We start from the raw sequence: 17,982 nt of genomic DNA, 5'->3' as shown, positions 1-17,982 counted from the left end.
CCCCCCCCCCCCGGTATGCACACGGAGTGCACATTGGTTTTCTTCCCCTCTCTTGCTGCCATTTCCCTAAGGGGCCCCATTTCGCGCCTGTTATTAACCTCTGCACAGAGTCACTGGCGCAATGTGCTGTACAGGTGTGCTCGGTCGTTAGGATATCTGGATGAACGAAACGCAACTAAGGCAGGCAGGAGGCTACCCTGAAAGTCAATTTAACATCTCGAAAAGGTTCAGCGTCGAATTGCATGTAAATATGTAGTTCCCAAAAAATTTAAATTACACTACTCGCCATTAAAATTGCTACACCAAGAAGAAATGCATATAATAAACGGGTATTCATTGGACATACATAATATACTAGAACTGACATGTGATTACATTTTCACGCAATTTGGGTGCATAGATCCTGAGAAATCAGTACCCAGAACAACCACCTCTGGCCGTAATAATGGCCTTGATACGCCTGGGCATTCAGTCAAACAGAGCTTGGATGGCGTGTACAGGTACAGCTGCCCATGCAGCTTCAGCACGATACCACAGTTCATGAAGAGTAGTGACTGGCGTATTGTGACGAGCCAGTTGCTCGGCCAACATTGACCAGACGTTTTCAATTGGTGAGAGATCTGGAGAATGTGCTGGCCAGGGCAGCAGTCGAACATTTTCTGTATCCAGAAAGGCCCATACAAGACCTGCAACATGCGGTCGTGCATTAACCTACTGAAATGTAGGATTTCGCAGGGATCAAATGAAAGGTTGAGCCACGGGTCGTAACACATCTGAAATGTAACGTCCACTGTTCAGAGTGATGTCAATGCGAAAAAGAGGTGACCGAGACGTGTAACCAATGGCACCCCATACCATCACGCCGGGTGATGCGCCAATATGGCGATGACGAATACACGATTCCAATGTGCGTTCACCGCGATGTCGCCAAACACGAATGCGACCATCATGATGCTGTAAACAGAACCTGGATTCATCCGAGAAAATGACGTTTTGCCATTCGTGCACCCAGGTTCGTCGTTGAGTACACCATCGCAGGCGCTCCTGTCTGTGATGCAACGTCAAGGGTAACCGCAGCCATGGTCTCCGAGCTTATAGTCCATGCTGCTGCAAACGCCGTCGAACTGTTCGTGCAGATGGTTGTTGTCTTGCAAACGTCCCCATATGTTGGCTCAGGGATCGAGACGTGGCTGCACCATCCGTTACAGCCATACGGATAAGATGCCTGTCATCTCGACTGCTAGTGATACGAGGCCGTTGGGATCCAGCACGGTGTTCCGTATTACCCTCCTGAACCCACCGATTCCATATTCTGCTAACAGTCATTGGACCTCGACCAACGCGAGCCGCAATGTCGCGATAGGATAAATCGCAATCGCGATAGGCTACAATACGACCCTTATCAAAATCGGAAACGTGATGGTACGCATTTCTCCTCCTTACAAGAGGCATCACAACAACGTTTCACCAGGCAACGCCGGTCAACTGCTCTTTGTGTATGAGAAATCGGTTGGAAACTTTCCTCATGTCAACACGTTGTAGGTGTCGCCACTGCCGCCAACCTTGTGTGAATGCTCTGAAAAGCTAATCATTTGCAAATCGCAGCATCTTCTTCCTGTCGGTTAAATTTCGCGTCTTGAGCACGTCATCTTCGCGGTGTAGCAATTTTAATGGCCAGTAGTATAGTAAATCCGAAATATTACATACGGATGAGAGCCGACACAGTCTGGAGGGAACACGTAAAGCACACAGGAGCACTGTCTGACATAATCGTTTCGGAGGTCCATGTGTTATCGTGTGCGGAAGCTTCATGTTGCATGGACGCACTGACCTTCAAATCTTTGAACACGGTACACTCAGCGGTGGATACTGTACTCCCCTTGCGCGTCCTTCAAAAGGTGCATTCGGCTCTGACTTCATTTTTGTGGATGGCAATGCGGACTGTGTCGAACAGCGTAGCTGCAGGAGCTCTTGGAATCGAGAGGATGTTAGGTGGACGGAGAGGCCTGCTCGTTCCCCCGGCTTAAGTCCCAACTAGCACGTGTGGGACACGCTGGGGAGGGGTATTGCAGCACGCCCACCTGCACCAACGACCCTTCCGAAAATTCCTGCAGATTTCAATGCTGGGTCACCAGCAAGTGTCAGCGAGCGAACCATTCAACGAGACATCATCGATATGGGCTTGATGATTGCACGACACAAAGCCTTAAGCCTCGCCTGGGCCCGTCAACACCGACAATGACTGTTGAAGACTGGAAACGTGTTACCTGGTCGGACGTGTCTCGTATCAAATTGTATTAAACTGATGAATGTCTACGGGTATGGAGACAACCTCATGAATCCACAGAACCTGCATGTCCGCAGGGGACTGTTCAAACTGGTGAAGGCTCTGTAATGCCGTGGAGCGTGTGCAGTCGAAGTGATGTGGGACCCCTGATACGTCTAGATACGACTCTGACAGATGACACGTACGTAAGAATTCTGTCTGATCATCTGTATCCATTCACGTCCATTATGCATTCCGACGGACTTGGGCAAATCCAGCAGGACAATGCGACACCCCACACGTCCAGAATTGCTACAGAGTGGCTCCAAGAACACTCTTCTGAGTCCAAAAACTTCTGGTGGCTACCAAACTGCCCAGACATGAACATTATTGACATATATGGGATGCCTTAAAACGTGCTGTTCAGAAGAGATCTCCCCTTCTTACGGATTTATGGACAGCCGTGTAGGATTCATGGTGTCAGTTCCCTCAAGCACTGCTTGAGATAGTCGAATCCATGCCACGTCGTGTTGCGGTGCTTCTGCGTGCTGGTGGGGTCCTACACGATATTAGGCAGCTGCACCAGTTTCTTTGGGCCTTCAGTGTATATGCTACATGCACTTCTTACAACGTTTCGAAAGACGAATACTGTAATCAAAAAGAGATTCAATTTTTAAAAGTTTTCTATCATATATTAATTCTATGACACTCGCCTTTTACAGGTGCAGTTCTGTACGAGGACGTCGGAAATTCCTGCAGATTTCAATGCTGGGTCACCAGCAAGTGTCAGCGAGCGAACCATTCAACGAGACATCATCGATATGGGCTTGATGATTGCACGACACAAAGCCTTAAGCCTCGCCTGGGCCCGTCAACACCGACAATGACTGTTGAAGACTGGAAACGTGTTACCTGGTCGGACGTGTCTCGTATCAAAGTTAAAAGTATCTCATGTACAGTGAATCACTTTTATATCGTATCCATTAACAGAGCACCCAAGTTTTCCGTTGACTATGTGGGGGCCTCAAGAAAAGGTCTAAAGGAGTCAAACGCGAGAACCTAGGCTTCCAAACAGGTGCTCGATTTCGACCTACCTATCTTTCCCTGAAAGTCGTGTCGAAGTGTCGAAATCGTTTCAAGGGTACGTTGTGCTTCGTCGTATATTAACTGGTTGTTATACTCTCACGACATAAACTCAGGTGCCTTCTACAACGACTGAATGGAAAGTGGCGATGGAGTGAACGAGGCAAAATGTAAATAAAAAACAACATGTGATTGCATCATGCAAGTAATCATTTGGGGGGGGGGGGAAGGGGTGAAGCCTATCGTGTAGATGAATTACAAAAGAAACATTAACATTAGCACGAGACCTACAAACGTGAGTCAATTTTGGTCTCTTTGTAACATAGAAACTGGCCGTTTCCGGATTATGTCTCTAATTTCCAACGTGTGCTGAGTTTGTTTATCATTCCGCGAAGTATAAACATCTTAAAAAGTTGTCAACAGTCTCTTAAAATGGAGCGGGAGTTTCGATGTAAGTAGCAAAAAACTAACTCAGTTTCCCTTATCTTTTTTATATTCTTTTAGTTCGCCGTTAGATCCAATTAAAGAAAATTAGTCCTCCTCTTACAACGTTTTTTGCGTTTTTGGCGCCACGACCCCAAATTTCGCCACAACGAAAACAGCCAACAACTTGTGCTCAGTATAAGCAGAATGATATTAAAAACGTGAACAGCCGTCTGACGATGGAGCTGTGGGTTCCAAACGGTAACGCCATTTGTTCTCAACAAACAGCCGTGTCAAAAATGGTTGTCAACTATTTTTACTTTTTATAAAAATGACTTGTACGGCTATACATTTGAATACTTATTTTTGTAGCGATCAGCATTTCTGATATTAAGTACGAATCAAAGCTGTTAAATTTTTGTGACTTTTCTTTTGTTTTTAAACAAGCGTCTCCGTTCCATAGAATGTTTATAAAAACTAAAAAGACGAGAACTTCCAGAATATTATCTAGGAGCTGCGAGAACGTAACTCGGCCTTTTACTGGATACTTCTGTATAAGAATTTAGTATTGGATACTTTACGACTAGAGTTCGCGTAGCTAATTTTTTGGGTGTGCAGTCGAGTTATTGTTGTCACATTCCTTCTACCATATTTGGACTACTTACGTAGTTTTTTTTTTTTTTTTTTTTTTTTGCTCAAAGTCTGTATAGCACTTGCATTACTTCGTCGTTCAGATGTTTTCATTCTCAGGCAGAAAACTGTACAGCGCACTGCTGTACGTCTTGGCGTATTTAGCCAAATATCGAGTTTTCCTTTCTGTCGAACAGAGAACACACGGTTTGTGCTTACAACATATTATGTTATCAACCGATTTCCAGTAGTATGGAGTATTTTTGGAAACCATCCCCCCCTCCCTCCTCTGATAGAATGAAATTAAGTAATCATCCAGGCTTTCATGGCGAAACTGATGATGCCTAAGTTTCTGTGTTTGCAGCCGAGACAAGAAGCAGAAAGTCGTATATTTGTCAACAGAAAAGCAATGAACGACAAAGATATGAAAGCGCTGAACAACACCTCACCAAGACATACATGAATGCAATCGAAATATCGTGAAACGCATGTGACATACACAGCAACTTGGAAAAAATTCCACCGAGAATGCTTGAAAAATCATTTTACACAGCTAATCTCTCACACGGTGCAATACATTCTATGATCATATATCTGTTAATTCGGCAATGTGTCAATATATCAAAAGCCTGTGGTTTACGTGGGAATGCCAATTAATTATTTGGGCTGTAATTTTAAATTCTGCTGTTCGTTACACAAGCGACCCTATTCTCTTTGCTGCATTAAAATAATACTTTCGTGGCCACTTAATTCAACAAAACCCAACGTTTAAATTTCGCAGAATGGGCGTATGATTAGTGAAACTGAACAGTTCATATTTATAGGTGTTCAAATAGATAGTAAATTGTCGTGGAAAGCCCTCGTTCAAGATCTTGTTCAAAGACTTAATGCTGACATTTTTGCTATTCGTACGGTATCGGAAGTAAGTGATCGTTCGAAACAAAAATTAGTCTACTTTGCTTATTTTCATTCGCTTATGTACTATGGTTTTATATTTTGGGGTCACTCTCGCCATTCTAAATGGATATTTTTGGCTAAGAAACAGTCGGTTCGGGCAATAAATGGTGTAAGTTCGCGAACCTCTAGTCGGCCCTTGTTCACGAGCCTGGCTATTCTGACATTGGCCTCTCAATATATTCTTTACTGTCGTTTCTTGCTAACAATATCAGCTTATTCCGAAGAATAAGCAACTTTCACTCAGTTAATACTCGGCAGAAATCCAACCTCCATTTGGATCGGACTTCTTAACTCTTGTGCAGATAGGTGTGCAGTATACTGCTGCATCCATTTTCAATAAGCTACCGCAAGAAGTCAAAAATCTTAGCAGTATTTCACAAGCTTTCAAACCGGAACGGGAGAGTTTCCTCATGCGCCACTCCTATTCTGTCGAGGAGTTCCTTGAAAAATTAAGCTGATTCTTATATTGTTGACTGCATTTACTGAAACTTATGGCTTGACTTTTTTTGGGTTCATAAACATTTTATTTCTATCTGTTATTACTTTTATGTTGTAATTTCATGTACTGACACGGTCCATGACCTTGGAGATTTTCTCCTCAATTGGGTTCTACGGAACTTGACCTGTAAATAAAAAAAATAAAACAAAATCACCAGTATTTGTAACTATCTAATTACAGAGAAACAAATATATTAAATACTTTGGTGATTGAGGCTATTATTACTAACTATATTCTGAAATTTTTTGTTGCAAGACGATGAGTATTTCAATATTCTACTGTGGCTGGTTCCTTCACTGGGACGACAGCGATTAATTTTGGAACGTGTGGCATCTACGATGCAATCGACGTGGTCGCTTTTATACTCGGCTTTCATTCACGCAGTAATTAATTCTGATGTTCCCAACAGTCGGGCCGTAATTGGCACTCCCCAGTTTGATTATGGGAAAGGTCTGACGCGACAGAGCTGTCAAACTGTGTACAAAATGCGGATGCATAATGTTCGATTGACTGCTAATTTTAGTCTTTGTAAGCGCGTGACACGTTGGAAACATAATTTGTGTTGCTTAGTAATGTACCGGTTGTGAGCAAGTAAATTTGTTTGCGTGAGTCAACATGCGGCAATATTTGGATTAACACTTAGATTACAAGTAATCGATTGCGAATCGCGACACTTCTTTCTTTGTCCATTTGATGCACTTACAGGGAGAGAGAGACAGCGTCCATTGCTGACACACTTATGCGCTACATTTATGTGGGACGTTTAATTATAAATGACGGAGAAAGCAATGCGTTAATAGATTTTAACCTACACAGGAAACTGAATGTCTGCTCCCACGGAGAACTTACGTACTATACCATGGATTTTTTTGTCACGCATGTGTGCCTTATGTTCTGAATAAATTAGTGTATCTGTAATAGTCTTTATATTTTCCATCAATAATTAATCTAAAAGAAAGAAATTTATTTCCCTTCTTAGTAAACTGTCTTTACTTGGGTTAGATTCTATGGTGCAAATTTCAGATGAAAAGAGGAAGGGGAAGGAAGCCAAAACCAGGTAAAAAAAGGAACAAAAAGTTGTTGATTTACTCAACTAATTCAACTATTTCTCTTTCTCCTATTCTAGTTTATTGAGTTACAAATAATACGCCAAATCATCACTCATCAGAAGAAGGAAAAAACATGAAGCTATTGTACTGTAAGATATTAAGTATCTCTAGATTTTTAAAAATAAGTCTGTTTCTGTTAAGAGACATAATGCCTTTATAGATGCTAAAGCTTCTTTCGACGGCCACAGAAGGCAGCTGAACAAGGTTCGTATTCACTCGGATGGCAGCTCTACATATGTGACAAAAATCAATACCCTGATTCTTCCGAATACTAGACTCAAGTCTGTCTTTGTCACAATCATGTAATTTCTTGAAACTTCCTGGCAGATTAAAACTGTGTGCCGGACCGAGACTCGAACTCGGGACCTTTGCCTTTCGCGGGCAAGCGCTCTACCCACTGAGCTACCCAAGCACGACTCACGCCCCGTCCTCACAGCTTTAATTCCGCCAGTACCTCGTCTCCTACCTTCCAAACTTTACAGAAGCTCTCCTGCGAACCATGCAGAACTAGCACTCCTGAAAGAAAAGATATTACGGAGACATGGCTTAGCCACAGCCTGGGGGATGTTTCTAGAATGAAATTTTCACTCTACAGCGGAGTGTGCGCTGATATGAAACTTCCTGGCAGATTAAAACTGTGTGCAGGACCGAGACTCGAACTCGGGACCTTTGCCTTTTCTGCATGGTTCGCAGGAGAGCTTCTGTAAAGTTTGGAAGGTAGGAGACGAGGTACTTGCCGAATTAAAGCTGTGAGGAGGGGGCGTGAGTCGTGCTTGGGTAGCTCAGTCGGTAGAGCGCTTGCCCGCGAAAGGCAAAGGTCCCGAGTTCGAGTCTCGGTCCGGCACACAGTTTTAATCTGTCAGGAAGTTTCATATCAGCGCACACTCCGCTGTAGAGTGAAAATTTCATTATATGTAATTTCTTCTCCACGGAAGTATAGATATTCCACTGTTTTTCCTTTTCAAGACCTTGTTCTTTTAATCGTTCAATAACTGCAATCAGGTACTTGTAACAATGACAAAAAATAGTTCTATCTGCAAATTACGTATTTGTCCCGCAGCAAAAGTTGTTGTGCCATGGACATTGCTCCTACGTCGGCTTGATCCAAAGAAAGCACAAACTCTTTAACCGTGTCGAAATTCTCACACAGCATAGGAGCACACTCAGTCCAAAATCCCCAGCTAGTAAGGACCGGGAAATTTGGAAGAGGCAGGCAGTGATTTCCCTATAAGCACCAATACGGCTCAGGGCTTTCAGTAGAATCTTCTTCAGGGCATAGACGAACTGATTTGCGATGTCCTATTCGTTCCTTAGGGATTCACAAGCCTTGTGAAAGGCGTGGGCCAAGCATGTTACATGTTTCAACTTAAAGAACAAAGGTTTCAATTCGTTAACAGCTGGCCTCATGTGTAGAACTTGATTCATGATTGATTGCCTTACTCTGTTAACAATGGCTTTCTACAGCTCGTACATTTTTAACAGCACATGCTTAACGTTCTCCCCTGCTAAGAGTAAAACTAAAATGTTCAAAACATATTGTGCTATTGAATCTATGGTTACATCCAAAATGATTTCCACATCGCAGTCAGACACTTTCTCCTTGATTCTTTGTATGGTTTCTTGCTAAACAGGCACCATTTAAATTTTTCTTAAACTACTCTCTTAGGGCGTTGACATCTTTGTGTATTTTTGAAGAAATTACTTGAAGGCTGGATGGTTCAACTTCATCATCTTGAACAGTTTCCAGTCCCAGACTGCGTCTGTTTGGAACATATGCCTCGCCACTTAGTCCTGTTTTCCAACCATCTTCCTGTTTTCACTCTGGTCCAGTCCTCGCCTCGTTTTTCAACGCACTCCTCCACACCTTTCGACCATCTATCCCATGGTCTTACTCTTAGTCGTTTACTTCGCATCTGCATTTCGTGTATCTTCTTGGAAATTCTCTCGTTTTCCTTTCTCTCTATGTGCGCACACCATCTTAGCCTTAATGTTTCTATCCTGTTCTGCAAGGGTTCCTCTTTCACCACTACCCTTATCCTTCCATTCCTCATCCTGTCTTTCCTTGTTACTCCTAATGTACTTCTAAGGAACTTGATTTCACATGCCTGCAATCTGCTTACATTTCTTTTCTTCATTACCCATGTTGGGGTGTAGTAACTTCTATGTGTTACTTACTTGCTTTTTTGTGGGTCGTCTTTGTTCCAAACAAGGCTCCTAACACTTCGAGGGAATGCTTCTGTCTGTCTGCCATATTCACCAGTTTCTCATTTGTTCTATTTTCCTCTGTCACAGTTCCCAAGTACTACGCACTTTCCAACTTCTTCAATTTTTCACCTCCAATCCTTATTCCACTAGTCGGCCTATCTTTCTTTCTAGCTGTAACCAGGGCCTCACATTTGTTGACATTAAATTTCACTCCATACTGTCTCACAATTTCTCCCCAAGCACCCAGCTGTTCCTGAATATCCTCCTCCCAGTTTCCGCAGATCATCGGGTCATCCGCAAACATCATTGATTTCATTTTGTCTTCTCCAGTTTTTTCTGCCAGCTTAATCATTATCTCATCCAAGACCACGGCGAAGAGCAGAGGTGACAGTACACTGCCCTGTTTCACACAGCTTGATTGCTGGAAATCCTCCGTCCTTTTATTTCTTACTTTCATACAATTGAGACTCCCACAGCATATCTCCTCCTCTCTACTTGTCGTCTCGTTTTCCACTCCCTTCTTTTCTAGTTCTTTCCAGACGTTTCTTCTACAGACGCCAACAAATGCTTTTTCTGTATCGAGAAAGGCCGTCACAAAGTCTTCCCCAAACTCATAGTGGTGCACCTGGAGCTGCTTCACTGCAAATATGAAGTCAACAGTTGACCTCCCAGGTCTGATGCCACGCTGTTCCTCCCTCGATTTGTTCTCCATCCTTGTTCGGATTCTACTCTCCAGAATTATTTGCATATGCCTCGACACAGTATGGTATCTGAGTGACTCCTCTGTAGTTTCTACGATGGATGGTTCAGCTTATTGAGTGGAATTCCTGCCTGTGTAAGAGCTCAACAAAAATCGACGTTGAATGCCTTCGAATCTGGCTTTTTGAAGAACACTGTTACTTTCTTGAAGAGTCGTAGTCTTTTGATGCCGAGATCTAGAAATTTGTTGTTTGATGCGATCTCGCTGGTGTTTTCATCTAACAAAATTTTTAAAATGCAAATTGTCTATCACACAACAGTTCCATTAGTTTCTATGGAATATTTTTTGAATTCCTGAGCTAGAACAGAAAAATGGGTCACCCGGCGTCTTGGCGTGGTAAAATGTAGTAACACAATCGTTTAGTAACAAACTTCAGGTCACGAACGGCAGACTACTGATTGTGGTGAAACTAAAAGAATGGGAATGTTATTTGCATTGTTACAGGCAGTTTACAGCGGTAATGTGAGAGAAAGAGGATCTGCCGTACACATAATTATTTTCGACTGTTGCAGGTTTGCTTTCAGGCCCATGTTTACTGAAAGAGGTAGGTTTACTATTTGCATGCTCGCTGAAAGCTGAGAAGGGGTTAATTAAAAGTTAAATATGTTATATTGATCTGAAACCGTATAAAAATGAAATTAAATCCCAGGTCATTTCTAATGATATTAAAATGAGTCCACGAAGGTTATTGAAAGGCTGCAGTAAAAGAAAAAATGGAGAAACGGAATTATGAATATAGCTGGAGATAAAAGGATAAAAAGTGTCAAAAAAGGGAAAAAGTGGCATGAAGATTTGTCTTTTCGCAAATAGAAGCAAAATTTTACACTGTGGTACCTTTAATTTATCATAAGAAAAAAGGTGCGCATCTAAAAATCCTAAAACTGGTTATTACTGTTATCAGCGTCTACATGCTTCGAAAGACTGCTGAATTTACCACGGTGTATACTAAAGAAAAATAAAGACACGGGGAAAGCGTTCGACAATGTCAAATTGCGCAAGCTGTTTCAAATTCTGAGAAAAATAGGGGTAAGCTACAGGGAAAGACGGGTAATATACCATACGTACAAGAAGCAAGAGGGAACAATAAGAGAGGAAGACCAACAACCTAGTGCTCGGACTAAAAAGGGTGTAAAGCAGGGATGCAGTCGAAGAAGCAGGGACGGATATAAAAGAAAGGTTCAACAGTGGAACTAAAATGCAAGATGAAAAGGTATCAATGGCAAGATTCACTGATGACGTTTCTATCCTCAGTGAAAGTAAAGAAGAATTACAGGATATTTTAAATGGAATGGACAGTCAATGGGTACAGAATGTGGATGTACAGTAAAGCTAAGAAAGACGGAGGTAACGAGAAGTGGCAGAAATGAGACCAGCGAGAAAATCAACATCAGAATCGGGGATCATGAAGTTAAGGAATATAGCTGCCAAGGCAGCAAAATAACCCATGATGGACGGCGCAAAACGCAGACTAGCAATGGCAAAAAGTACATTCCTTCCCAAGAGATGTCTACTAGTTTCAAACATAAGTCTTTATTTGTGGAATAAATTTCTGGGAATGTGCGTTTGGAGCATAGCATGGTATGGTAGTGAAACATGGACTCTGAAAAAAACAGAACAGGCGAGATAAGAAGCTACAGGACTTTTGGTCAGGTGCATACAGGGTTATAAATACAGAATCAAATAGGGGTAATGCAGGAGTAGGTTTAATAATGAATTAAAAAAAATAGGAGTGCGGGTAAGCCACTAGAAACAGCATAGTGAACGAATTATTGTAGCCAAGATAGATACGAAGCCCACGCCTACTACAGTAGGACAAGTTTATATGCCAACTAGCTCTGCAGATGACGAATAAATTGATGAAATGTATGATGAGATAAAAGAAATTATTCAGATAGTGAAGGGAGACGAAAATTTAATAGTCATGGGTGAATTGAATTCTAGAGTAGGAAAAGGGAGAGAAGGAAACGTATTAGGTTAATATGGATTGGGGGTAAGAAATGAAAGAGGAAGCCGCCTGGTAGAATTTTGCACAGAGCATAACTTAATCATAGCTAACACTTGGTTCAAGAATCATGAAAGATGGTTGATTACATGGAAGAAGCCTGTTGATACTAGAAGGTATCAGATAGATTATATAATGGTAAGACAGAGATTTAGGAACCAGGTTTTAAATTGTAAGACGTTTCCAGGGGCAGATGTTGACTCTGACCACAATCTATGGGTTATGAACTGTAGATTAAAACTTAAGAAACTGCAAAAAGGTGGGAATTTAAGGAGATGGGACCTGGATAAACTGACTGAAGACCCGTTTTATGGAAGAGTTCTGCATCAAGACAACGCACCGGCTCATACCACACAGTCTGTTAAGAGGTTTCTAGCGAAGTACAGCATCCCACCATATTCGGCTGACCTATTGTGGTGTGCATACTGTAAGTCCTTCGGTACACACACCATCAGATTATTTGACTTGTCGCTCTAACGAAGTAGGCGAGTGTCAGCAATATGTCTCGTGGTCTTATCGTGGCGTGCTTATCTTCTGCCGTTAGGTCAGACGATAGAAACGCCACTTGCACGCTTAGAGTAGCAGATTGACGTTGACCAACTTTAAACAGAACTTGATTAAGTTTCACACACATTTATTAAAATAATAAAAAGCATAGACATTACGTAACTTGATTCTGGATGCTGTTTACAAATGAGAGTCTGAAGTTCCTTTGGTCTTCGTATGTTAATCGTATTCTCACACATCTCTGATACTTGACAAAGTGTCTATTCATTTATCTTCATGGCTATGTACAGGAATATGGTAATCTTATTAGGTGCAGACTGAAACTTGACTGTAGACTGGTACAGACTAATGCAGACTGGTACAGACTGGTGCAGACAAATGTAGACTGACTAATCAGAGGTCGGTACACTCATTATAATACCTCGCGCGCTCAGCTATCACTGCGCGAGTGTGATCCGCGAGGAGAAAAGGTTCTACGTTAGCAGCAATCTCATTGGCTGCGTTACATATTAATACGCGGATCGGCGGAAGCAGAATTTGGTCTGTCTCTAAGGCAGCGCCATCTGGTAGTGCGGAGACGGACGAGCGCTGCGCCTGCGCTGTTGTGCTTAGCGGGTCGCGCTCTAGTGGGAAAGTTGTATACGCCCTGACTGCGCGGAACTATGTACACAACACCAATCACCATGTGACTTGTCTATGCCCCAAAGTCAGACCTGCATAAAAGCAACAAGATTTCAGTCCGTTGAAGCAATGGAAGAAAAAGCGGCATGCGTCATCAAGGAGCTGACAGGGGAAGAATTCCAGCACTGTTTCCACCAATGGAAAGTTCGAATGGAGCGTTGTAAGGATAGAGGAGGGGAATAGGTTGAAAGTGACAGTAATTAAAGATGTATGTTTTCGAAATGAATTGTTTTACAGGAGCAGTCCTATCATTTTGTAGCCACACCTCGTACCTCCGCATAGTTGCCACTTCCAGGGTGGATTGTGAGCGGCATTTGGCGTGTTTCAGACGGCGCTGAGCCACATCGCGGCCCACGGCTCGCTGCCCATGCTGGAGGCGCTGCTGCAGCACCCCGAGGTTGACGTCAACAAGGCCGACAACGAGGGCAACACGCCGCTCCACTACGCCGCGCAGGCCGGTGCGTACATCCTGGCCTAGGAGCAGGAAAAACTGTCTTCACTGTTTCTATCTGTGCCAATCCTGGTCTATGAAACCAAATACAACGTGACCTTAACTTATGGACTCTTTATGCGCTTTTAACTGTTATTTCTTTAATGTTTATTTGCGCAATTGATTTCCGTATCTCCTCCTATGCTGTTATCTGACGTATAAAATGTTACTGAAATAATCTGCTGTTGTTGTTGTGGTCTTCAGTCCTGAGACTGCTTTGATGCAGCTGTCCATGCTACTCTATCCTGTGCAAATTTCTTCATCTCCCAGTACCTACCGCAACCTACATCCTTCTGAATCTGCTTGGTGTATTCATCTCTTGGTCTCCCTCTACGATTTTTACCTCCACGCTGCCCTCCAATACTAAATTGGTGATCCTTCGATGTCTCAGAACATGTCCTGCCAACCGATCCCTTCTTCTAGTCAAGTTGTGCCACAAGCTCCTCTTCTCCCCAATCCTATTCAATACTTCCTCATTAGTTATGTGATCTAGCCATCTAATCTTCAGCATTCTTCTGTAGTACCACATTTCGAAAGCTTCTATTCTCTTCTTGTCTAAACTATTTATCGTCCACGTCTCACTTCCGTACATGGCTACACTCCATACAAATACTTTCAGAAACGACTTCCTGACACTTAAATCTACACTCGATGTTAACAAATTTCTCTTCTTCAGAAACGCTTTCCTTGCCATTGCCAGTCTACATTTTATATCCTCTCTACTTCGACCGTCATCGGTTATTTTGCTCCCCAAATAGAAAAACTCCTTTACTACTTGAAGTGTCTCATTTCCTAATCTAATTCCCTCAGCATCACCCGACTTAATTCAACTACATCCCATTATCCTCGTTTTGCTTTTGTTGAGGTTTATCTTATATCCTCCCTTCAAGGCACTATCCATTCAGTTCAACTGCTCTTCCAAGTCCTTTGCTGTCTCAGACAGAATTACAATGTCATCGGCGAACCTCACAGTTTTTATTTTTTCTCCATGGATTTTAATTCCTATTCCGAATTTTTCTTTTGCTTCCTTCACTGCTTGCTCAATATACAGATTGAATAACATTGGAGAGTCTACAACCCTGTCTCACTCCGCAGCTCGTGGTCTTGTTGTAGCGTTCTCGCTTCCCGCGCCCCGGTTCGATTTCCGGCGGGGTCAGGGAATTTCTCTGCCTCGTGATGACTGGGTGTTGTGTGATGTCCTTAGGTTAGTTAGGTTTAAGTAGTTCTAAGTTCTAGGTGACTGATGACCATAGATGTTAAGTCCCATAGTGCTCAGAGCCATTTTAGCCTGTCTCACTCCCTTCCCAACAACTGCTTCCCTTTCATGTCCCTCGACTCTTATAACTGCCATCTGGTTTCTGTAAAAATTGTAAATAGCCTTTCGCTCCATGTATTTTACCCCTGCCACCTTTAGAATTTGAAAGAGAGTATTCCAGTCAACATTGTCAAAAGCTTTCTCTAAGTCTACAAATGCTAGAAACGTAGGTTTGCCTTTCCTTAATCTATCTTCTAAGATACGTCATAGGGTCAGTATTGCCTCACGTGTTCCAATATTTATACGGAATCCATACTGATCTTCCCCGGGGTCGGCTTCTGCTAGTTTTTCCATTCGTCTGTAAAGAATTCGCGTTAGTATTTTGCAGCAGTGACTTATTATACTGATAGTTCGGTAATTTTCACATCTGTCAACACCTGCCTTCTTTGGGATTGGAATTTTAATTCTGATCACTGAAGTTCCCGGGTCTTTATCTTTGAAAAATTACTCTGTTCCACGTGCGTAATATCTGTCCTGTGTTACCTGTCAGATGACTGCGAGCTCAGCTTGAGTACGTCGGTCATTTCTTGAAGTTATTTCGTATGTAAGCAGTTCAACGAAATAATAGACATACAGTTGTTTCTTTTTGATTTGATACATTACTTTCCCTTTGTTATTTCTGGCACCTACCGTTATCATACGCTCGTACCGTGGAATCCGCCACATTCGTTCATTCTGTTCAGCACTTAATTCTGTATTACCATTTATTATCGCAGCTATGGGTGCAATTTATTTATTTTTTCTTCACCAAACTGGGTCTAATAATTCTTTTGTTCAGCACTTTGTAAAAATAAAACTTATTTACTCGTCACACGTAACTCTGAAAGTGGACTAGGTGCAGAGTCTGACTACGTAAGGCAAACTGTAAGTCCAGGCTATAATAGCTTATGTAATAAATCTCATAAATATCACTGTAACAGTATGGCTTCTACAACTTACTAGGGCCATCGCAAAAGTCCTGCACACTGCGCATGCGCGACCGTTACGATGGTGTGATCAAGTTGAAATTCATGTCACTTGTGAGCGAGATCTTAGTTTTCACGGTCGCATTGTCGTCGCTGGTTTGCGCTACTATGTCGTGACTATTCAGTTTTAAAGTGGCAGTTGAAACCGAGTCGGGTGAAATCACACGTAGTGACCAGCGTTCCGGCATCAAAATCGAACCCTATCTGAAAGAGCCCAACGGAAATTGACAACACTTGGAGAGAGGTGTGTGCGAATAGTGTAGTGGATCGTAGCAACAATACCACAGTGAAGGTCGGGTAAGCACTGAGGACAACACAAGACGTGGAGGGCCCTCAACTGCAACAGACCAAACCTCTCAGGTTATTGTTAATAATATTTTCAGAGAGGATTGACGAAAAACATGTGGGTAAATTACTTATGAGGTCAGAATGTCTGTCACTTCAGTTTACAGAATCATAACTGAAAAGTTATGATCATCTGAGTGAAGAGCAGAAAGCGGGCCGCAAAAGAATCGCAGGAGTATTGCTTCAACGGTGTGGAATAGAAGGAGAACAGTTCTGAAATTGTTCAACTTGATACCTGGATACGAGATTTTGAGACATAACTGAAGTCTCAGTTGTTACAATGAAAAAGTTCCGACTCTACGCACTCAGTTCCGCTGCCAACAATCTAAGATGAAACTGATGATGATCTTTGCGTATGACATTAATGAAGTCATAGCTACAACACTTCTGTAACAGTCGCGTACTACGAAATGTTTTTGTAAAATGTTTTGAGGCCCGAAAGTTCCTCACAGAAGGCGTGACATGCTTGCAGCAGATGTTCCCATTTTGCACGATAATGCAGGACCGCATACTGCCCTACCAGTGAGAGAAACGCTCCACAAATATGGATGGGAAATACTTTTCCACCCATAGTATATTCCTGACATGAGCCCACCAGGCTTTGATTTGTTACCCAAATTGAAGGAACAACGCGGAAAACCTTTCTTGTGAGGTGACACGAGTAATCAGCCAGCTCAACAATGAAGGTGTCCTACCCCGGATACAGAATTTCCCAAAACGCTGTGAAGCCGTCATACGCAAGAATGGAATTATATTTAAGTAGCGTAAAATAAATTATTTTTTCAGTTCTCTTACAGTGTGTAGACTTCTGAAATGACCCTCATATTTACATCTCAAAGCAATATCTGAATATTTCCTAACACCAAAGAGCATGGGAAATGGACGTGATACACTGATGTTTGGGCCGAAAGGAAAACAGGCAGGATGGAACGTTAGATACCACTTGAAATGAGTTCGGCCAAAAAATCATGCGGTATTATGGGACAAAAATAGCTGCTTTGACCATATTTTACTATCGGAAGGTTAGTTAAGCATGCAGGACATGAATACACTTCCTCGAAAATGGGCAAGCAATCACGAATCCGTCATTCACTTATGAAAGAGAAGCAGTTAGTTGAATTAATGGAATGAAGCTAACTGAAAGTCATGCTTCTGTAAGTTCCTTGAAACTTGACAAATCACGTTGCTTTTGCTATTAAAATGGTTCAAATGGCTCTGAGCACTATGGGACTTAACATCTGAGGTCAACAGTCCCCTAGGACTACTTAAACATAACTAACCTAAGGACATCACACTCATCCATGCCCAAGGCAGGATTCGAATCTGCGACCGTAGCGGTCGCGCGTTTCTAGACTGGAGCGCCTAGAACCGCTCGGCCACACCGGCCGGCTTTTGCTATTACTTAAATACAACTTGCGGAATGCAATCCAAGAGTTAATCGGATGTCGCGAGTTGCAATGTGAGTCCTAATTGCTTTGTTTTAAAACTCTTAGATTTCAAGTGGGATGTCACGGTTCAACGTCGAAAAATTTAGAAACTTTTTTGGTTTAGTCGATTACTGATAATCGAAATTACAAATTACTGATCTTTCATGAAAATGATTCTTTAAACATGATTTACATTCAGTGTTAGAAAATGAAAAGGCGTAAAGGTTGATGTGTTCCTTTCCTAAGTTCATGCATTCACGAGATACTGAAGCAACTGCATCGTTTTAGTCAAACAGTGCAAGTTGCGAAATTTGCACA

At 42.3% G+C, this 17,982-nt stretch overlaps 1 protein-coding gene across 1 annotated transcript in view; it reads left to right on the top strand.

The window, feature by feature from the left end:
* LOC126481819 (ankyrin repeat domain-containing protein 33B-like) overlaps window positions 1-17,982 on the top strand; it is a 138,259-nt gene that overhangs the window by 12,412 nt on the left and 107,865 nt on the right. The window contains exon 3 of the mRNA XM_050105776.1: window positions 13,451-13,580. Within this exon, the coding sequence (XP_049961733.1) occupies window positions 13,451-13,580 (130 nt within the window). The remainder of the gene's footprint in view (window positions 1-13,450; window positions 13,581-17,982) is intronic.

Source organism: Schistocerca serialis, chromosome 5, assembly GCF_023864345.2.
Source record: "Schistocerca serialis cubense isolate TAMUIC-IGC-003099 chromosome 5, iqSchSeri2.2, whole genome shotgun sequence".
Classification (NCBI taxonomy): Eukaryota; Metazoa; Arthropoda; class Insecta; order Orthoptera; family Acrididae; genus Schistocerca; species Schistocerca serialis.
The sequence above is the reverse complement of the archived record's forward strand: the minus strand, read 5'-3'. Positions and strand labels throughout refer to the sequence as shown.